General features: G+C 29.5%; 1 protein-coding gene and 1 long non-coding RNA gene across 3 annotated transcripts in view; one reads left to right on the top strand and one right to left on the bottom strand.

Moving 5' to 3' along the window:
* Nucleotides 1-14,815, top strand: part of LOC146998958 (uncharacterized) — a 38,681-nt gene extending 23,866 nt beyond the window's left edge. The window contains exons 3-4 of the long non-coding RNA XR_015039846.1: nt 10,045-10,152; nt 14,419-14,815. This is a non-coding gene — a long non-coding RNA (uncharacterized LOC146998958). The remainder of the gene's footprint in view (nt 1-10,044; nt 10,153-14,418) is intronic.
* On the bottom strand, nt 163-21,224 carry LOC118197014 (uncharacterized). 2 transcript variants are annotated; one of them, XM_035368481.2, is made up of 3 exons: nt 20,934-21,224; nt 14,431-14,820; nt 163-10,116 (listed from the first exon to the last, which is right to left on the bottom strand). In XM_035368481.2, the coding sequence occupies exons 1-3, from the start codon at nt 21,084-21,086 to the stop codon at nt 9,751-9,753; spliced, it is 909 nt and encodes a 302-aa protein (XP_035224372.1). In that variant the 5' UTR covers nt 21,087-21,224; the 3' UTR covers nt 163-9,750. The 2 variants fall into 2 exon arrangements, with proteins under 2 accessions (XP_035224372.1, XP_035224373.1); XM_035368482.2 differs by lacking the exon at nt 20,934-21,224 and adding an exon at nt 20,589-20,789.
* Nucleotides 21,225-21,957: the final 733 nt, after the last annotated feature.

Raw genomic sequence — 21,957 nt, 5'->3', positions numbered from 1 at the left:
TTAAAATCCTCGCAACAGGAACATTTTGAGCAATATTCCTACAATGCTATGATAAATATAATTTAGCTGATTTTTCTAGAAATTATAGTTACCATGTTAGAAAAGATGTTTTGTTTTTGAAGGATACACATTTCATCCAAAAAATAAATTCAAAAGCAGTAGCACATTTTTCACCGTTTATTTTAGAACTAAATATATAGGTTCAAAATTAAAAACTACATTTCATGTACACAATACATACATCATTAAAAATAAACAGTTAACTTCCTAAAGTGAAGCAAATCTTAATATTTTTACACAGCATACTTATTTGCTCATGCATACTTTCAAAGATTATTTTTATACAACATTAAACTACAGCATCTACTCAAGAAAACTAAACTTGTATGTTTTCAATAAAAGCATTACATGAATTAAATAAGATTAAAAATATCTATACAAATGCATAACAAAAAAGCAAACACACATAACAAAACGCTACTGACACTTGCACCATTGCACCATTTTTGCATTACCAAGACAAAGCATCTTTGTATTATCAACATGAAGTGATAGATATCTATGCAAATAACTACATGAAATCTTTCTCATATCATATACAATCTTTAAAAAAGAATTCATTTCAAAGAGTGCTATACAACTACTTTCCCCACTGAGTAACAGAAAATATAATCAAAGTAACATCAGAATCGCATAAGCTTATATACAAATAAGTCAATCAAAGGCAAATCAAAGTGATGACCCAATTTCAGAGGAGTATAACAGCACTGCTGCAAACAGTTTATGTCTAATCAGATCTAAATGTAAATTGTATGTGTCAGATCTAAAGTAAAATTTTACAGTTTCGAAATGCTAGTAAAATTTTGAAGGAATATATATTTTCATCACACAGTAACTCCAACTGCACTAAATTATCTTCAAATAATTTACAACTTTCAAAATAGCCTCCCATGTCACCAATTCTTGTGTACATGTCAAGTTTTTTAAAAGGCTCCACAGGGCTAGTGGTGAGTAACTGATTGGTGTACTGAAAGGACTGGGTTCAAATGCTGGAGAAGGCATGGATGTTTGTATACGTATATTGTCTGTCCAACATGGTGGCACTCTAAATATGCGAGCCGAAACTCCTCTCAACAGGTTGGTGGTAAGAGAAAAGGGGTGGGAGACCTTCAGACCCATACGGACCTCAGACTCATCCTCCCTGGAGGATGCTGAAGAAGTAATCTAAGATAATATGCTGATCATAATTTATAATTAAGTGTTTGATTACACTGTATTCAGTTTTGTGAATTTATATATTTATATACTGGCAAAAATATAAGTGTTTTCAAAGCTTAATTTTGCTAGAGAAACATAATTTTATGATAAAATGTACATAATTACAATTATATAATTATTACATTTTATTGTAAAATTTTCATTATAATGAATTTTAATATAATAATTATTACAGTTGATTATTATGATAATAAATATGATAATATTAAAATTAATAATTACTTTTTTTATTTTTGAATATACAAACATAATATAGAAAGAAAAAAGAAAATTTCTTAATAATTGGTTATAATTATATGATAATTAATGACTATTATAGTTATTTAATTATAATAATTATAATAAATTATATTTCTTTTTAATTTTGAGGGTAAAACCTATATGCAATATTACACATAACTGAAGGGGAATAAAAAAACAAATTTATTTGGGGGGGGGGGGAAGAATGGAAAAAGTTGTTGCATAAAACATTGGCAAATGTCACCTTAAATAAACTATAATCAGAGAAGACCCCCACTCAAATACAGTAGATAAGTGTTGACTTTTTTTTTTTTTTTCCTTTAGCCATAGGAAAAGTATTTCTGCTAAAAAAAATATAATTCCATTATTTATAAGAATCTTATTTTTAAAAGCAAGCAATGAAATGTGTTGTTCCAATAAAATTCTATGTTATGGGGGGGGGAATATTCAACACCTTTGGTTACCAGCATTGTAAATCAATAGCAATCTTTGAATTTATTTCTGCGAATATGAAATAAAGGCGTGAAAGGCAACAGGATTACCTGATAAGATGAGGACTTTTCCTTCTTTAGTAGTAAATTCCATCTTTCCAGAAAAATGCAAATATTCTTGCGACCTTCTCACCCTGCGGCGCATAAATAACACCCATTCTGGATGATCATAAGTGTTTAGGTAGAATGCCAAGGTTGCATTTCACGTGGTTGAACTATAACATGCATACATTGTCGCCAAGCAGTGCGAATTAGTGCCAGTAATGAATAGGCATGACGTCACAACACAATTATACAATTTTGATTTAATGTAGATTCGATTAATTCTTGATAAGCTGGTTTAATTATTTTCAAAGAAAGACACAAGTTCTATTTTTTCTCTCAAATTTTGAAACAAAGAAATGTTAATTTTTGGGATTGCATTAAGGGGAGTATTTTCAAAGTTATAAGATCTGAGCACCAAAAAAAGGCCATGATAAACAACTCATTTAATAAATCATCAATTCATTTAATAAATAATAGTGATGCAAAGTGAAAAATTATTTAAGTGAATTTAAGTTTTTTGTATGCTATATTCATAATTTGTATCTCTTTATTATCTAACTGAATTAAGAATAATATGCTTGTTTTAACTTCTGCCGAAATGACTAAAGAGATCTCCATGAACTTTCATGTTCGAGGGGAGGGGGAGATTTTACAATCGGATCAGGCCTACGAAATTCACCAGCTTTTATACAACTGAAAAGCATTCTCCTCTCTCTCTTCCAAAATCTTAGTTATAAATGTAGGTTTTTGATATTCAGATTGATAATAATCACTCCAACAGGGTGATTGTTTTTATGAATTTAGAACAGATTATTCCTACTAATTCGGCTTTGATAGCATGAATTCCATTTTCTATATGCTTAACTATCCGCAATTTTCTTATATCCCGAATTCAGCATTTCCTGAGCTTTCTGGATACTCGAGCTTCTAATGTACTAACAATTTACCTATATTTTCAAGCAGTTTAACCCTCTACAAAATTCATAGAAACTGAGAATTTGATTCAAATGAAATTACAAGTGAAATCACAGATTGGAAATTGAATCAAATTCAAAAGAAATAATATATTCAATATATATATCCCTCGTACTTTCTGATTAAATGGTGAATACTCTATTTGTGGATCCTAGGGTCAGATGATTAATCTACTGAATAATTTTATATGAAAATTATTTTTTTTGAATATGAGAATTTTGCTCTTTGTTTACATTACTCTTGCATTTCAACAGAAGTCAATGTGAAACAGATAATTAACAAATGTATATTTAATTTCTTTTTGAGATAAAACAACTTACATTTATCCTTTTTGCAGCTGTGAGAACAAGTCTTTCTTCCCAAATACACAAGGTATCTGTTGGTCCTAAATTTCTAATGTGAACTGTGTTCATTTGTGCCAACTGCAGCATTATGAAATGACCATCAAAAGGTTAACAGATCAATTAATAATGTTTATATATTCCAGACTGTATACAATTAAATTATGTATTGCTGTAGGAAAAAAAAAACTTCCAAATTCTATTAGAACATCTGCTATCACAGCTCTTAGGACACAGAGGAGTTTTCTTTGTTTTGTATTTTGCTTAGACTGTTTTGCATTATGCTAATAATATGTGATAGTAATTTTTCCATCAGTCCACAATAAGCAAAACACTTTTTCAGACATGGTCCAGTTAATATGGAACCTAGTTGATCTGCTCCCACGCAATCAGGGAGCTAGCTGATTGTATGACAAATGCTCCCACATAATCAGGAGCTGATTGTATGACAAAAACTTGATTGTTATCTTTGTGTTTGCTTATGCAAATAAAGATCTCCTATAACAGTGGTCTTGAACTCTAATTAAAAAAAAAAACTTATTTAATTTACATGAAAAACAAATAAATTATGAAAACTTGACAAAAAATTTATCATCAATAAGTCTTCTTCTATTTATTAAGTTTTTCTTCAATACATAAACAAAAATAAGTATGTATGTGCATAAATTATAAACACTTCTTTTATTTCTCATTACAACTTGATAGTTAGTGATGTTTTGATTTTGATAAAATTTGTAGCCTTGGATAGAAATTATTTTCATCACAAATTGTAGATGCTCATTAGTATATGTGGTTTCTTTCTTATTAATTTTCAACTGTCATAAAAACTGTTCACTTATAAATGCATTCCCAAACAAAGTGATTAATCTTAGAGGGACTTTAAAAATTCATAACTTCATAACCTTTTTGACAAGTATGAATAAAAGTTAATAAAATCTCTATCTTCAAATCTTTGAATAAGATTTATATCACATTGTAAATTAATTGGTGACATTTATATATTTTTCTACTGCAATTTTCATTTCATTTTAATAGTAATAAAAATAATGTAAAATGAGATTTCAAATAATTAAAACCTTGAAATCTTTGTAAGACCGTTTTTACAACAAATACATAAGTGAAACGTATTCACAGACCACATAAAATTGCTTTGGGAGACCAGTTTGAGACACTGACCTAGAACACATGCAAATAAACTTGGATAGTATTTTCCTTATAGAACTTTAATTCTTAAATGCTAATTTCTAAGGGTACCACTTTATTGGTATTTCTTTTTGGACATTCTTCACTTTTTACTTTTGGTTTTGACTTTTACCCTTGCCTGCACGAATGACGAAACACGAATTGAATGATTGGAGAGTTAGGTTTGGAGGCAACTTCCCCTTGAAAAGTCTGTCTCCTGCCTGCTCAATAGTCATTCACTTATGCATTTTTTAAAAAATTGTTTGGATTAATTAATTTTAATTTGCTATATTAGTGAATTTATTTTCATGGATTGGTTTTGCACTTGATTTGCTTATGCTTCTGAATTTAAATGATATTGTAGATTAGTTCGATAATTAAATCTTTTATATGTTTACACATTTTTAAAAATTTTTTTGGCTTTAAATTTGCTTTTTTACTTTTATATGTGTTTGTTAAAATTTAAATTTAATTTGTTTAAATTTATTATTTATATATATATATATAAAAAGGCCATCTGAAATTGAGTCAATCATTTTAAATAAACCAGTATAATACAATTCAAATATCAATGCAAATGCTTTAAAATTCAGCCAAAGAATGATGTTTTTAACTCTCCATAACCTAAAGAAGTACATAACACTTTGCTGGGAAAGCATGCAGACCTAGCACAGTTAATTATCGGACTTTATTGTAGACAGAAGATACAATAAAGCTATTTTTAATCCCTTGGTATAAAAAATTATATCATATTACAAAAAAAAAAATGAAAGTATCTGGAGGAAAACAGAAGTCATTTCACATAAGCACAAAAAGTTGCATGATAAAAATTCTTAAAATTAATATTTGTGTATCCTGAAAAGAGACTCAAAGTGCAAAAAAATTAATGGCAGAAGATAAAATCTATACATACAATAGCAAAATTAAAAATTCCAAGCTATGAAACTGAAATGTGATTTTAGAAAAATTCAGTTTGTTAAATTACATCTTTTCGAAACTAGCACTTTAATATTTTCATTCATTAACAGAAAATGATGATAAAAGAAAAACAAACAAAAAAAAAAAAAAAAAAAAAAAAAAGATCAAAAATATATGTTTAAAAATGCAGCTATAAAGACAATATAAACGGTAGACTACAAAAACGATATAAACAACTTAAAAAACTATAAATGTAATCTTTGAAATTGAACTTCAAAAATAATTACATTAAGATTACTTAGAGTTTAAAATTATCAGAAATGATAAAATTTGAGAAGAGGTATGTACAGAAATACAAATTTAAATTTTCTAAATAAAATTAAAAATGTAAAATGCAAACCAATTTCTCCATTAATACATTTATACTAAAAATATATTTGCACAGTCAACCACACAGAAATATAGATTTATATTTACCAAAGAAAATTACTAACATTCACACAGAATTCCTACTTTAATACATTTATACTAAAAAATATATCTGCACAGTCAATATTGTTCTCCGACTGTGTTATGCAAACACTCATTGCATAATACACCTAAGTGCATATGTATAGTTTTTTCAGAGGTAAAACTAGTGTGTATATTAGTTTTCTAAAGAATAAATAGCCAATAAAACTAAGTAGTTTAATAGAAACAGTCACTGACTGAATACTAATTAATGTCAATTGTAAGAGTTTAGACTGTACTTTTTAAAAGAATTTTTGATTACTTGTCTTGAAATTTAGCATCCTAGACTTCCATTAAAAAAAAGCGTTGGCGAAAATACTAGGCAATAATTTAAAAGAAAAAAGCAAAACCACTAATGCTTCTATATGTAAAAAAAAAATTAAAAACAGAATAGTTTTGATAGTTAATCTCAAGAATTCTCATACCTGCTGAAAATCAAGATTGCTCTTATTTCAATAAAGCCTAAAAAGATAAAACTAAAGAGTAAAAAATGTTCCTAAAAAATTAAATAGCAACCTATATCATGATGGTCAATATCTATATCATTTATCCATTCAAAAGGTTTTCCTTCATAAAACCAAACTTTAATTATTATTCATAGATTGAAAACTGAATAATTAATCTTTAATCACAGAAACTTTATAATTTAATCTGTATAATTAAGTTTAAACTTGGATAATTTATATTTTTTTACAGAAACCGAAAATTTTATAAACTGCAAAGAGCTGTAAAGCCAAAAAATCATTTCACAGCCTTCATTGGGATAAAACAAAAATATGAAGTTTATTTTAGACTTAACCCCTTTAAATTTTGTTTACATTTTATGCACTGTTATTATACAGCAGGTTGATTTTTTTAGAGCTGACAAATAACTAAAATTAATGAACATTAAAAACATTTTAAAAGTGAATGACATAACAAATATCGCACAGAAATATTTAAATGCAACTGTAAAAAAAAAAAAAAAAAAAAAAAAAAAAGTACCTACAGTTTTTTAAACAACCCCACACAAAAAAAAATTTTTGAAATAAGAGTAATCACTATAATTAATTGCAGTTAAATAGAAAACTTCTTGAGCAAAAAGCATTCAAGCTGTTATTTTCCTGCAAAAGAATTCATTCTGAAATGCACATTATAAACTGTCAGAGCATATTATTATTATTCAGATGAAAGGAAGAATTAACTAAATTTTATACCAAATACACAGATAAGCTCTCATGCACAATTTACATCAGTCATTATAATGCAGGGTTCAAACAATCAGTGCCATATTAGCATACGAATACTACCAGAGACCCTTGCCAGTACAGAGGCTAATTATTTTGGCAAATTTACTCTTATTCTCTAGAAAGTTAGTGTAGATCCCTGCAAACAATTACTAACTGCATTTCAAATATCCCAGTTTACAACATAATAACAGATATACTTAATATTTAATTAATAGCAAACATACTTAATTAAAGTTTTTGTGAATTTACAACCGGATATCACCTAAATATTAAAACTAAACACTAAAGGTTTCTATACTTTTTTATATAATAAACAATTATTTTTTATATAATAAATTTTATATAATAAACACATTTTTTATATAATAAAAACCTAGAACTTTTATTAGCAGAAATTTCAGTTACAAAATGTTAGTATGCATATTAAATTCAAAGAAATAAAAATCATTTAACAGCTTAATAACTTAATAATTTATTTTCAAGAAATTGCTGATAAAATATAACAATTATCATTAGCATTTCCTAGAGATAATCACATGTGAACAAACAAATCTCCAATCTTAAATTAAAATAATTGAATATTTAATTTTTTTAATAATAAACTCTTTACTTTTCAACTATAACAAAGCATTATTACCTTTCCTTTATTATGAAATTGAAGATACCTAAGCTTTTAAATTAAAAATAAATAAAGACGGTTTCCTTTGGACAGTTTTGGCAAAGGCCTTATACATTTAGCCCTCATATATTTTGCCATAATTAATTAAACAAATCATCATACTAAAGTATTACTAATGTTTCCTTATCTGGAAAAAAATCTTGCCATTAGAATTAACGCTACATAAATGTTTCTGAAGTTTTGCCCCACATGTAATGTAAATCACTTTCATTTACAGAATGCATCAAAAGTATTCACCTCTACTCTAAAATTATGCAAAATTATATACGTTTTCAATGAATCATACACAGGTTTCTATACTTCAAGAAGAAAATACATCCTACTTGATAATCAAAATATATCACTTTGATGAAACAAAATATTAAAAAAGACAATTATTACATAAACAACAACGAAACTATTTAAACTGTTATTATTGTGTAATAACTATGTTATTATTTCACAAGAATTTTAAATGCTTTGTAGAGAAGATGATTAAATTTGAATCCTTATACATATTTGGTATAATTTGATGAAAGCAAAAGCCATCAAGAAGTTCAATTCACCAGTCTCTATAATAATTTCAGTACAATAAAGTTTACGCAATATACGCAATATATAAAAAACCAAAATTAATTCACAACAAATTCATAAAGTTCTCATTTTCTGCTGTACAGAATGTCAAAAATTCTCAAAAAAGATCTGAAACAGAATAACAAGTTTCATAAATAAGATACAAAATAACTTAAAAGCTGAACATACAGGCATTACCATAGTTCTATTGGAAGTTTATAAAAGTGAAGAACCACTTAAAAGCAAAATCTCTTATTCCGTACTTGAAGATATTTATATACACAAAGATCAACAGATTAAAAGGCCCCAATAGCAGCCAAGTGATTAAGACTGCTGAATAATGGTAGTTTGACTCAAATTTAAAACCAGATGAACCAGTTGGCTGCATGGTTGGTTAAGTCAGTTTCCTTTAGAAAACTCCTCCACAAAAGCATCCTTCCCTTTAGGCAGATAGCCCTGGTATGCTTTGCCATATTTGAGGAATCTAACCTAATTAAAAGGTTAAAAAAAATTGGGCTTCATTTCACTGATGACATGATTGAATAAGTAACGATTTAATAAATAAATACCTTATGAATTCTATTAACCTCTTCCTTCTACACTTAGATGTTATCCTTCGTCATTATTCTTCACAAACATTTTTCTGTTGCTTAGGAGCTCAGTTATTTAAAAGCTGTTATTATGAAAGGAAATTCCCCAACCTTTGTCACTGATACAGCTTTTTTTTTTTTTAAAAAAAAAGGCATTTTGTTATTACAAAAAAACAGTCATTAAAAACAATCACAACTTTGTTGCTGTCTCATTTTCCTATTCAATTCATTATTCTGAAAATTATTAAAAGATCAACATAACGGAATATTAAATAATTACTATGCAATTATTCATTTAAAATTGCATTAAATAATATGAAATGTATTAATAAACAGTATATTAACATGTGTATTAAATAATAACAAATATTCTCATGTTCATGAGAATTGCTTACAGGCTTTAAGCAACTTATTTCAACTGCAGAAGACAAGTATAACCATAAACACTAGATTTTATGTTCCACGAAAAGCTTAAAACACATTACACTTGGGCTACGAAAAATGAAATATCTACATTTACGAATTTTATTTGCAATCAATTTCATCACTTTTATTTGCCTCAATTAAATATCAAACTTTTTTTGGAAATGGCTTTTATGCTATTCTGATAACTAAATGTGGCCCATGAACTCATATAATTGTCACAAAATGTACAGGACATAAAATGACATTACAGGAAATATTTTACAACTGTGATTTCCAGATAAAATCTTTCAAATATTATTTTATTGCTGGTATATACCTTTCAATTTTACCCAGCTGTTTCATTTTATCCATTCTAGCCAGCTGTTCTTCAGAAAAACAACAATTTAACTTAGATTTCAGATCCTCATTCTGTCTTTCTAAATCATGTAATTTTTTGCTCATAATTTTATTGTCCTTGTCTAATTCTTGTAACTTAAAACTCATTGCCTTATTGTGTTTTTCAAGCTCAAGAATAACTTTACTCATTGCTTTGTTGTGCTTTTCAAATTCCTGAATTTCCTGGCGCATTGATTCATTTTCACGTTTCAGAAGAGCTATCTGTTGGTCTCTTTCGTCATCTTCAGAGTCTTCTTCTTCCTCAGTTGAAGATGAGGATGATTCCTAAAATAAACGGCATGTGACACATTAATTATCAAGGTAACTAATGTTCCATATGTAACTTATTGATTAATAAATGTTTAAATTCTTTTAAATAAAGTATTAGTATTTTTCAAAATTAAATACAGTACAAAGTCCGTAATCTGGACTCGTCAGGACTTCGGTGATTCCGGATTAAGGTTTTTCCAGATTTTAGATCATCAATTTAAATCTGGTAAGATGGCATGCAAAAATTATAGAATTAAAAATATGAAACCATAATTTATGAAATAAAGAGCAATTATGATCTAAAGGGTATCAAAATTTACAAAAAAAAAAAAAAAAAAAAAAAGCTTAATATTTATTTGTTTACTTTATTAAACATTTCTTTCAATGTAAAGTTGTTTAAGTTGCTTCGTTTTTTGTTCTAAGAGCGCATGCGTAAACATTAAACGCACATGCGTAGCATTAAAAGTGAATTCGTACATGCATATAGCATACTAAAAAAAAAGGTTGTGGCTTTGAAGCCCGGATTACAGACTTTGTACTGTATTAGGTAAAAGTATATTTGCAGGTACCCATTGGTGAAAATTGGTGGTACATGAATACCAAGTTTGTGCTATCCTTTGACCTGTTATTTTGGGTTTGTGTAGTGCAGATTTTAACACCAAAAATCACCGCTACACGAATACAAAAGAACAAATCAAAGAATTGCACAAACTCAATATCCTTGTACACACTGACCTACTTTCACTTAAAAACACATCACAGAATTGCAAAAACTTGTCATTGCACACTCCCTTGACTTTGTCCATGTACACATCGATGTACTTTCACTTAAAAAGTCAAAGGAGGTAAAAAGTATATTTACGAAACATTCAACTACCCAGGTTACTATAAATGAAACAACAACTTAGCGATAAACAAAACAACAACTTGACGATAAACGAAACAACTTACCAATAAATGAAACAACAACTTTGCGATAATACAAGGGGTACCCTTCAGTCTATTCTAACCAAATATTATACTGGGAATTCTAATATATTATTTATATAAAAATCCAAACATTTTATATTTATATATAAAATGTTCCTTCTCTCCTTTTTCCTTTATAATAAATTTACAAAACTATAAAACATAAGATATAATGAAAAAATGCAAAGATTCAATAAAAATTTAAAGATAGCATATCTAATTCTTATCCAAACAGGAAAAACACTTCAAATGAAATTCAAAAGCTCAATTCTTCTCAGATTTAGTTTACTACAGGTACTTTTGCAGCAAAATAAAATAAATAAAAGGAAATGTTCAAACAGCTTAGTAATAAGGTTACTTAAATGATTGATAATAATTCTGTATGATGCTGCATTTAAAAAAAGGACATTTGTTTCAAACATTCACATATATTTTAACCCTTGGCAGCATGATTGGTTTAATCCGGTCATGAGATTTTTTTGTCACTTGATATATATTAGATACTTGGCTTTTTTACTTTATTTGATGTAAATGTCATCTTGATAAATGTAAGTTTATGAAAATCCAGACTAATATAAGTAATGATACAAATTTAGTTAATAAGTGCCATTTAAATATAGGCCTTCATGACAGACACAAAAGCATGTATCACTGTTAATAACATTTTAAATGTCAAACACCATCTGGATATTCATTACTGAATCATTTAAATACCTATTTACAAATCAACCTAAAATCCTGTAGAGTAGATAGACAACAGTTTACATTCAAACAAATGTCTGAACACATCTTCAAGAATTCTGAATTTCTGCCCCATCCTTGAAGGATGTCTAAAACAGACAATACTATTAGAAGCATCGAGGAATTTTCAATAATAAAAACAGATGCAGTCTGTATTTTATATCTAGCATTTGTTCCTGCATAGATATCTAAACTCTAAGTATAAAAGGTCCGTGAATCCACTACAGCAAACATTTTAATACCGTACTTTGCAGGCTTACTGGGTGACGTACTCACCAAAACATGTATAACTTCTATACAAGTAAATCAAACACAGATCTTATAGGAGCAAGTTTATCATTTTTCCCCCTTTTTATAAGATTTCTAACATCATTGGATCTCGGGCAATGTAACAGAAATAAAAAACTCTTATAAGACATAAAGTCCGGTGGAATATTTCCACTCCTGGATTATAGATCATTCCGGATTATGGGTGTCCGAATTAACGACTTTTGACTGTACTTCCTTTTTGCGATTACAATACTTTACTTCGTACAAGGTAAATACGTTCCCGAGCAGTGGCGGCTCGTAATAAGGACTGTGGAACTGCAGCACCCCCTATTTCCACTTATTATTATTTTTAATATTTAATATAGTGTGCCCTTTTGTCTTTAATTCTTTCTTTATACTTTTATAATACATAATCCTTAAGCTTAATGTCAGTTGCCATCCCCTACTTTGTGAAAAATTACGAAATTCTTTCTTCGGAACTGCGCACTTCACAGTTCCAACGACGTGGTGTTTGGCTGTTCTGCGCACAGAAAACAGCACGCGAGCCGGATAGCGAGAAGAGCACTGTCGCTCTTGCAGTGCCGGAATTCTGGCATGTTGTTGGAAACGTGATTTCTTTTTACTCCGCGCGTGTGGTATTCCTCCACAAGGTGGAACTTCATCATACGGACCATAAACAGAGTTCATGAAAATATGCAACCTTTAAAAAATTGCCTTACTGAAATTCAATCAACATCAAATGCAGATCAAACTATTGCAAAAGCAACAGGAATTTTTTTTTTTTTTTAAAAAAAAAACCTATATGATGATAATTTCAAGTTTTGGTTAGAGTTTTTTTATCAGATGCCTCATGTTGAAATAATATACGACTAAATGCAATCCAGAAAAATTAGTGTGTTATTTAAAGTTCATGAATATATAACAAATTTCAAAACTGCTATTTTAGAATTAAGAAACTCAAAGTACTGTAAGAATTTTTCAAAGACACTGATGGCAGAAGCTAAGGAAATATGTGATTTTATACTATGTATTGATATAATGCACAAATATTCTTCCACTAAACACTTAGCAGTTGCTAAATTGTTAAACAAGAAATGCTTCGCTAGTTTTAGGAATGAACATTCTACAGAAGAAATAATTCTGACAAGTGAAGCATATTTAATGACTGACAAAGAAAAGCTTGAAACTGAACTAAAAGTATTCTATCGTAGGTTTGATAACCATGAATACTGCAAATTAATTGAGCTACTGAAATTTATCTTTGAAAATAATCTAGATGATGTTCTTAGTGAAATTACGAAACAGGTAAAAATTCTCGAGAGTTCCCATGACTACATCAGAGGCAGAGCCATGCTTTTCCACATTCAAAAGAATGAAAACTTTTCTAAGAAGCACTAGGAATTCGGAAAAACTAAATGCGCTTGCATTGATTTCAATAAAGAAAAATCTCCTCAGTTGTCATCTAGAGATCAAGGAGAAAATTATTGATCTTTTCACGCAAATTAAAACAAGAAGAATGGATTTCATCTTTAAATAAATAGGCAAAGATTGAACTGTAACAATTTAGGTTAAAGTAATTAAGAAATGTTTAATTTTGTTCTTGTAAGATTTCATGAAGTTTCAAAATAAATTTTCTTTTTAAACTCGTACGTGTTTATTTCCTTTTAGACAATTTTAAGACAAAGGTTAAATTTTTTTGGAACAGCACCCCCACTAATTTTAGCTACGAGCCGCCACTGTTCCCGAGGTTCCCGAATTATTACGAATTACGGTAATAATTTGTTCCTTTTTGCGATTACAATACTTTACTTCGTACAAGGAAGTAAAACTAATCAGAAGTTTAAATAATGCAAAAATCCCAATTTTATACTTTTTTAAGTCCTTTAAATTCGTCTACAAATACAGACTTGAAGTCTGCTGGTTAATATGACCAAACAATACACGCACAAAAAATTTTTAAATATTTCTCAACCTCATAGCTATCATCAAAAAATAACTTTTATATGTTTCATAAAATAATCAGAATATTCTCTATTCTGCAAAATCAAAATGACAACATTTATTTAGAGAATAATCTTACTTTTTGTAAATAAGTATGTTTTTAAAAAAAGGTGAAAAGAAAAAGGGAAATATAAGTTTTTTTAACTATCTGGTTTTATCATGTTTAAAATGTAGAGTAAATTTTATAATTTATATTTTAAACAATAATTTTATAATTAACAATTTAGCAATGCTTAATAATTTTATAATTCATATTTTAATTTTATAATGTACATTTTAAACATGATTTTTTTTATAAGTTCCATGTTTAAAATACACCTCAAATATTATTTTTAGAAGTATATTTACCGGTTCTGCTTTGACTTTCCGAGGATGTTTACTTTTACGTCTTCTAGGAGAAACATTTTCTTTTTGTGAATGGGAACCACCAGTAGAAGAATGTTTTCTTTTCTGCACTACAAGAGAATCAGAAGATCTTGTATTTCTTTTACGTGCATGAGATTTTTTCTTTGTGGAGGAAGCATTTTCTTGATTTGCTAGACTATGCTTTCGCCTCTTCTTTGGAGATGGCAAAGAATCAACAGATGGTGATCTTTTACGTCTGCGAGATGCCGCTGGTTTTTCTTTTTTCTTTGGAGATTCTACAGGCTCTGGAAATATAGTTGGAATAGCATTTGGCTTCAACTTTCTCCAACCATCTTGTCTATGAAGTTCAAACTGACTTTCTTCAAAATGTATCTGTAATAAAATTAATATTCAAAAAAATTATTTAAAAAGAAAGCAGGAAAAACTGTTTATTGCTTTCTTCCAATCAAAAAATATATCAATATTTATTAAAGAAGAGACAACATATAAATCACAGTAGCAGAAAATTATTGATTCAAAGTATTTATTACAGGGATAAGTTCTCATCATTTGGAGTACTCTTCTGTTACTGAGAATGGATTCAGAAATGTATGTATGCATGCTTGTATGTGCACATACATGTGTATACACATATACGTACATCCATAACACATGCACAGATACATATATTTCTTAATTCGGTCCCAATAACAGAAGAGAAATTTGAAATGATATTTTTTTTTATCATTTTGAAATGATATTTGTATCGAGTTTTTAGTTACTGGTTTAAAAAAAAAAAAAAAACTACAGAGCTATCTTTAAAAGATGCTTTGGGGCAAAGGAAGAATTCAGTTCTAACTAAACAAAAGTATTTAAATACTATATATATAATAATATATAATGATCTTTTTCTTCACAAATAAATCCTGAAGATAAACAGGATACTCTAATATAATTCTATTTGTATTATTAAAATAAGAAAGAAAATCCCTGAATTTTATGAAAATAACTTTTGTTAAAAGTTTTATGAAAGCATTTATGGCAAACGGACTGATACACAATTACAACAATAGAGTAAAAATACCAGTAGCAGGCCACTTAAGAGCATTCAATTATTTATCATTGAAACTTTAAAGATGCTTTGTATGAATGTAAAAACAGTCATGTCAACAAAAAAAAAAAAAAAAAAAAAAAAAAGAAAGCTCAAATTTATAATATATATTTAAAAGAACTTAATTTTTTACGTTCCAAAAATGAACAAATTAAACTTTTTATGTACCTATAGTGGGCAAACCTGAAGCAGGCTATTCAAATATATAAGACAGAGATGGGTAAACTTTTCCGATCACGGGCCGAAAATAGAAAAAAAAAGTTTGGCAGGCCAAGATAAATTTTTCTAAAATTTTAATATACAAGTATTGAAATTTAAATATGTTAATGAGATGAATGAAATTGTGATTTCAATTTTAAAAGTTCCTTATATCGAGGCTCGAAGTGAGATGTACTGATTCTAAGAAACGAGGCTAAATGCTCATCTGTCAGTCTACTTCTGAAATAATTCTTTCTAAGGTTCATAGTAGAAAACACTTGTTCACATATATAAGATGAAGTATACATAGCAGTGATTTTCTGGGCGTGAGATATTAAATTTGGAAAACTTGCTTTCGATAACGATTTGTAAAACTCTAACTATGGCATATTTAGAAGCAACTGCTTGACATGATTGTCAGATTGCAACTCAATTAATTCAAGCTGCAAATCTGACCTCACTGCTTTACAATTTATGTTGAAAGGCATGGTAAAAATATCCAATTCTGTTTGAATGGCACTGAAATCTTGAAATCTGCGTTTAAACTCGAAATGCAGTTTTTTCAAGCCCCATCTATAATTCTTAAGCTTCTCTTCATTTACTGAGGATATTGAATTTAACCTCGGGAAATAAGAGATCTTGTTCTTAGCTAGCTGCCCAGCTAACAGATTAAGTTTTAGTTTAAAAGCTTTCAGATGAAACCAGATTATCGTTGATAAATTGATTTTCCACTTGCATCTTGACAGTCAAGTTGTTCATATGACAAAGAAGATCTATGAAAATGAAATTTCAAGTCTGAAATCCATTCTGTATCTTATAACATTTTGCACTCCGCAAATCAGTTTTTCTCATGGAAGAACGACATGATGTTGTCTTCCAGCTGCCAAACTCAGTCGGAAACACATCCTGCACTTACTTCCGTGTAATACAGTACATCAGTGTACTTAGATTGCATGGACTGGAGAAAATCTCAAAATTACATTTGAGTAATCCTACGAGATCGAATAGTATCTACAAGCTGTACAACTGCATCAAGCTCGGCCTTCATATTCAATGCAGATTTACACAGAGCATCATGAGGTATAACACAATGTAGAAAAACAACATTGTTCCCGGGATAGTTTCAAACTTAAAAGCCCTTCCTGAAATTCACGAAAAATATCACATCCCGTTGTAGTTCCCTTTAAAGAATGCATGCATGCGAGTTCCTCACTAATTTCAAAGTTCTCATCAATAACTCTTATAAATAATACTAATTGAGCAGTATCATTTACACCAATGCTTTCATTCATAGCCATAGGGAGCAAAATTTAAACTGGCTAATCTTTAACTGAGATGTCAAATTTTTATCGACGTCTTCGATTCTAGAAGTTACCGTTTTCCGAGATAAGCTCACAGTCTCAAAATTATTTTTCTTGTCTAGACATAGAACATCACAAACTTGGAGCATGCATTGTTTAATGAACTCCTCATCACTGAGTGCTTTATTATTTTTAGCAATATTGTATGCTACAATGTAACTTGCATGTGTAGCTGCTTCTTGGATCTTCTTTAAAACATTTTGTTGGCCTGATAATTTTTTACAAAGACTTTCTGCATTTTGTTTTCTTTCATATTCGGACACTGCTTCATAATTGGAATTCTTATGCTTAGATGTAAAATGACGGGAAATGTTATAGTCTTTGAAGACTGTTACAGCTTCATTGCAGATGCGACACACTGGTTAATCTTTTACAACTGTAAAAAAATATTTCCAGGTCTATTCATCATTAAAGGCATGGTACTCTAAACCAACTTTACATTTTTTAGCAGCCATTTTAGGATTGAAATATTTTATGTATAACCCAAACAAGCACTAGCTATGCTATACTTTTAATAATTTCACTACTATTCACAATGATGCTATATGTCCGCAATTTTTCCATATGCAATCAATAATATTAGAATACTTGCTTCAAAATAAAACGCAGCTGGCTGCAGCTTAAAATGTGCAGTCTGCCGCACGTGAGGTCTAATTCACCTACATTGGATTCCCAAGTATCTGCTCCCCGAGAAAGAGATAACGCTTGTTGACGCCAATCTACGGCTGTAACTAATAAAAAAACTTCCGATTTTAACACTTTACCAATTGAAAGCTGTCTGTGCTTGCTATTTCCGTTGATTTATGTTTTGTAGAACAAAAATAAAGAATGTAAAAGGATTACCAGTCCTTTAAAAAAAAAAATAATGTTTAGCCAAAGTAGAAAAGGAGATGATATATAATATATAAATATATATTTCTCTTAATATGCCTCAGACCAGAAAATTAAAATTCTATCCGCGGGTCGGATAGAATCTTCCAGTGGGCTGGAGTTGGCCTGCGGGCCGTAGTTTGCCCATCCCTGGTATAGGATCTAAAAAGGAAGTTATATTTTTTCACATAGATTATCACTAATATAATAAAAATAATAAAAAGCTTAACTAATTACACAGCTAAAATGAGCAAGTTTTAATCTTACTTCATTTTAATTTTTCTTTTCGAGTTATATTTCAAAGAATTTCATTTAACTGGCGATCTTACATTTCAAACTATAATACAGTAAGTAAGCACTTGGAAATGTTATATGGAAAACTTTATTTTCCATTAGAATAAAAGTACTTATTTTTTGTTGACTTCAGTCCTTAACAAATATGACCTTGTATTTTAATTGTTGAACCCCACACTACATTTTTTTTTTTTTTTTTTTTAGTGTGTGTGCTTTTTTGTTTCAATTCTAAAAATGATATACTTTAAAGCTGTTCTTTTCTGCAGTTCAGATTCTTTCAAGACAAAGGTATGTGGCTCATCAGCTCCATAATCATATTAAATAAATTTTCCTTTCATGAAAGGCCGAATCTCTCAAATAATAGATTCAGAAAACTTTTCAAGCCTCTTTTCATGTGTTATATCGGTATTTATGTATTATCCCATCGATCGTGAAGCTGCAGCTAAGCAGCACAGTTTAGAACCAATTATGAATAAATGTGATGTCACAACACACTTATAACAAAGCTCACATATGCTTTCATTGACCCTAATTGATCCTTGATAAGTTCCTTTTCGTTTTTATGAACAAGGAGATAAATTAACATTTATTGCTATATTTTCCCTTGCATTAAAAAGAGAATTATTTTGACGTCTGTAGGATCACATTTGCGACTGCACTCCGATTCATTTACAGCTAGTCGAAATACTTAACATCTGCTGAATAGGAAAAGAAAAAATGGCTCTAGTGTAGAATTGGGTGCCCCTTCGATTAGCGACAATTTTTTGTAACATTTTGATCTTATTTCTGGTTACCATGATAGTGTGTAACTTTGCTTTAGCTTCCTGATTTTTTTTAAATAAAAATAGATTGATGTGTACATGGACAAAGTTAAACAGTGCGCAATGTCTAGTTTGTGCAATTCTGGGATGTTTTTTTAAGTGAAAACAGATTGGTGTGTACATGGACACAGAGTTTATGCAATTCTTTGACTTTTTATTTTGGTTCTGTGTAGCGGCCATCTTGAAATTGTGTCTTCCTGGCGCCAATCTTGGCGTCAAAAAAAAATCGCCAAAAAACAAGGGGCACCCAATTGTAAACTATTACCGAAAAAATTAATATGGCTCACAAAACCGTAATAACTTGAAACAACACCCGCAGGAAGTTTGAAGAAACGGCCACTGCAGTCTTCATAAAATTATGGCCTCCAGGGCAAACCAGTATGCTAGGGACATTCGATAACTCACAGAAATTAAATATAAGCAAATTAGCATGAAGCTTTTATGCCTGTAAGGCCCTTTGAGCAAGTGGCCCAGATTTGCCTGCAATGGAAAATACTATTCTAACCTACACCGTACATAAAAACCATCAATTTTTAAAGAAGTGTCTTGTAGTTCAAAGTCATTAGTGTTACTTTTGATTCATTACTTCTTTCTATGATAGTATTTGTAACCTGTTCTTCCTTATTATTCATAATTTACTACAATATTATCCTTACCATTTTAAATGCACTAGAGTACTAGTTATGTATATTTAAGGGTAAACCCAGGAATAAAGAAATCAGAATTCTTGCTGTCAGCTGATAATTTGGGATTACAATAGGGGGATTTGTTAACCCTAGCTAGTAACAAAAAAAATGAATTACATTTTTTTTGGGGGGGGGATAATGCATGAACATGTTTTCCTAAAGATTGTTTAATAAAGCTTACTAAAAAATTATACCAAAGGTTTTGGAAATTATGGCTCATAAAATTACCATAATTTAAAAACTGTTTAAACATGGAAAACAACTCAACTTCTTGCATTTGAAAAATATTTATGACAAGCTGAACCAAACTTGGATTAGATGCCGTGCTTTCATCACCAAAATTCAGCACACAATAACCAATAATGAAAAATAAGAAAAGTTGTGCGATTTGAATCATCAAAATCTATTAATATTTCACATTTACAATAAAAGGAAATTAATAAAATTCACGTTACACATAAAATATAAATCCCAACTTGAAGGAAACCTTGAGCCTGATGAATGTAAAATACTACACATCTTTACTTCTTAAAAATGCATTCTTTTTGTTAGCATTCTAAAAATACCACTACATAAGCTTGCTGTAAAAACATAAGAATTTAAATAAATTAAAATTGCCGTTTAAAGATGATACATACGGGAAAAAAGAAATCAAACTATTTCAAATATTCTAATGCACACTGTTATAAATACTGCAAAAATAGTTAATACAATTACAACATATAATGATTCGAATTTCAAAACGCACTGCTAAACACGGTTCTATGATAAATATGCAAAATATCTGATAGCATAAATCGATGAAGAAACTGTTAATTACTTCACAAAGTCTTGTATAAGGTGCTGTTTTAGTAATATCCAATTTACAATTAACAATCCACTTTTCCCTTCGTGATTTATCTCGAGGAAAGCGGAATAATCTTACATTTTTCCTAGATGAATTACTACAGTTTGGAGCTGCGCAACCAACCATAATTTTTAAAACATGATCTATAGTGAGGCTACTTCATCGGCCTCTGAGCAAACATGGCAGTTTAAAGGTCCCCCTTAGCGTCGGCTCCAGAAACTGATAACGCAGTTCATTCACACATTCACCATAAAATCACCATTGTCGTAAATAAAAAAAAAAATTATATGAAGATAATTAAATCATGTTTCTTCTTACCTCACACAATTTAGCATAAGGTCCAGGTTCCGCCGCTAAACCAGAACTGTCCATCCACTTTTTCCTTCGAGTTTCTTCGCTGGGAAATTTGAAGAAACGCATTTGTTTCATTCGTGATGAGTTGGAACATTTTGCAGCGGCACACACAACCATTATATAAAATCTTCTTTTTCAATTCTGACAAAGCGATAAAAATGACAACCGGAACCTAAGACAGACGTGGTCGAAAATGGCGTAGAACGCCTGACGTCTGTCAGGCTTGTCAAGAAGGAAGAAGGTGGTGGGATGGTAGGAGAAATAAACTACAATCGAAGTACAAATACGTACTTTCTCGGGATTGAAGCATCCTTTTTGCAATCAAAGGGGGTGCGGCTTATGTGTTTAATACTGTTACACTTACAGCGCTTTCACAGTGGCAACTTTTAAATGCTTTACTTTATTATATTCTTCTTCGTGATTTTTCTCTTTTTTTTAACGATATTCGGCATTAAAATTGTTTATAAGATTTTATGAAGTTTATCTTGGGAAAATTCCTTCGAGTATTTCAAATAATTTTTGATTGAAAATAAAAGTGCGAAATGAAATCTCCTTAAAATCTCTTTTTAATGTAACTACTGGAAACTTGTGAAAAAGTCCTATTCACTTTAATATTACTCTGAGTGCAGTTAAGTAATATCATTTTATTCCGTTTAAAACAAAATGCATTTTCAAAACATAATATCTCTCGTTGTAAATATTCTCAAATAGTGTAAGAAAGGAAAACATATAATTTTTCGTAATTAAAACATTTTAATGACAAACTATATCTTAAATGTATATTGCTTGGTAAAAAATGATTGAATGTTTAGATGTTCTCGATTTCCCAGAGAAAAGCACAAATATCCATCTGACATTCTCCATCCTTAACATTTTTTTACTCATACTAGACTCTTCAGTTCACTGACTTGGACTTTTTCCACCAGAAACTCACCTTATTCGTCGACTGATGGCGGCCACTTGACTTAAACTTTCGTCTTATTTTCTC

The sequence above is a fragment of the Stegodyphus dumicola genome, chromosome 2 (genome assembly GCF_044657685.1).
Source record: "Stegodyphus dumicola isolate Sdum_Otavi_A_Nest chromosome 2, ASM4465768v1".
Taxonomy (NCBI): domain Eukaryota; kingdom Metazoa; phylum Arthropoda; class Arachnida; order Araneae; family Eresidae; genus Stegodyphus; species Stegodyphus dumicola.
This window is presented reverse-complemented; position numbering and strand designations above follow the sequence as displayed.

Excerpts from the sequence above, each read along its gene's own strand:
- LOC118197014 (XM_035368481.2), bottom strand. The coding sequence starts at position 21,086 with ATGGTTGTGTGTGCCGCTGCAAAATGTTCCAACTCATCACGAATGAAA. Across the intron at positions 14,821-20,933 it reads CTTATGCTAAATTGTGTGAG|ATACATTTTGAAGAAAGTCA; the intron begins GTAAGAAGAAAC and ends ATTTTATTACAG. Across the intron at positions 10,117-14,430 it reads GGAAAGTCAAAGCAGAACCG|GAATCATCCTCATCTTCAAC; the intron begins GTAAATATACTT and ends CGTTTATTTTAG.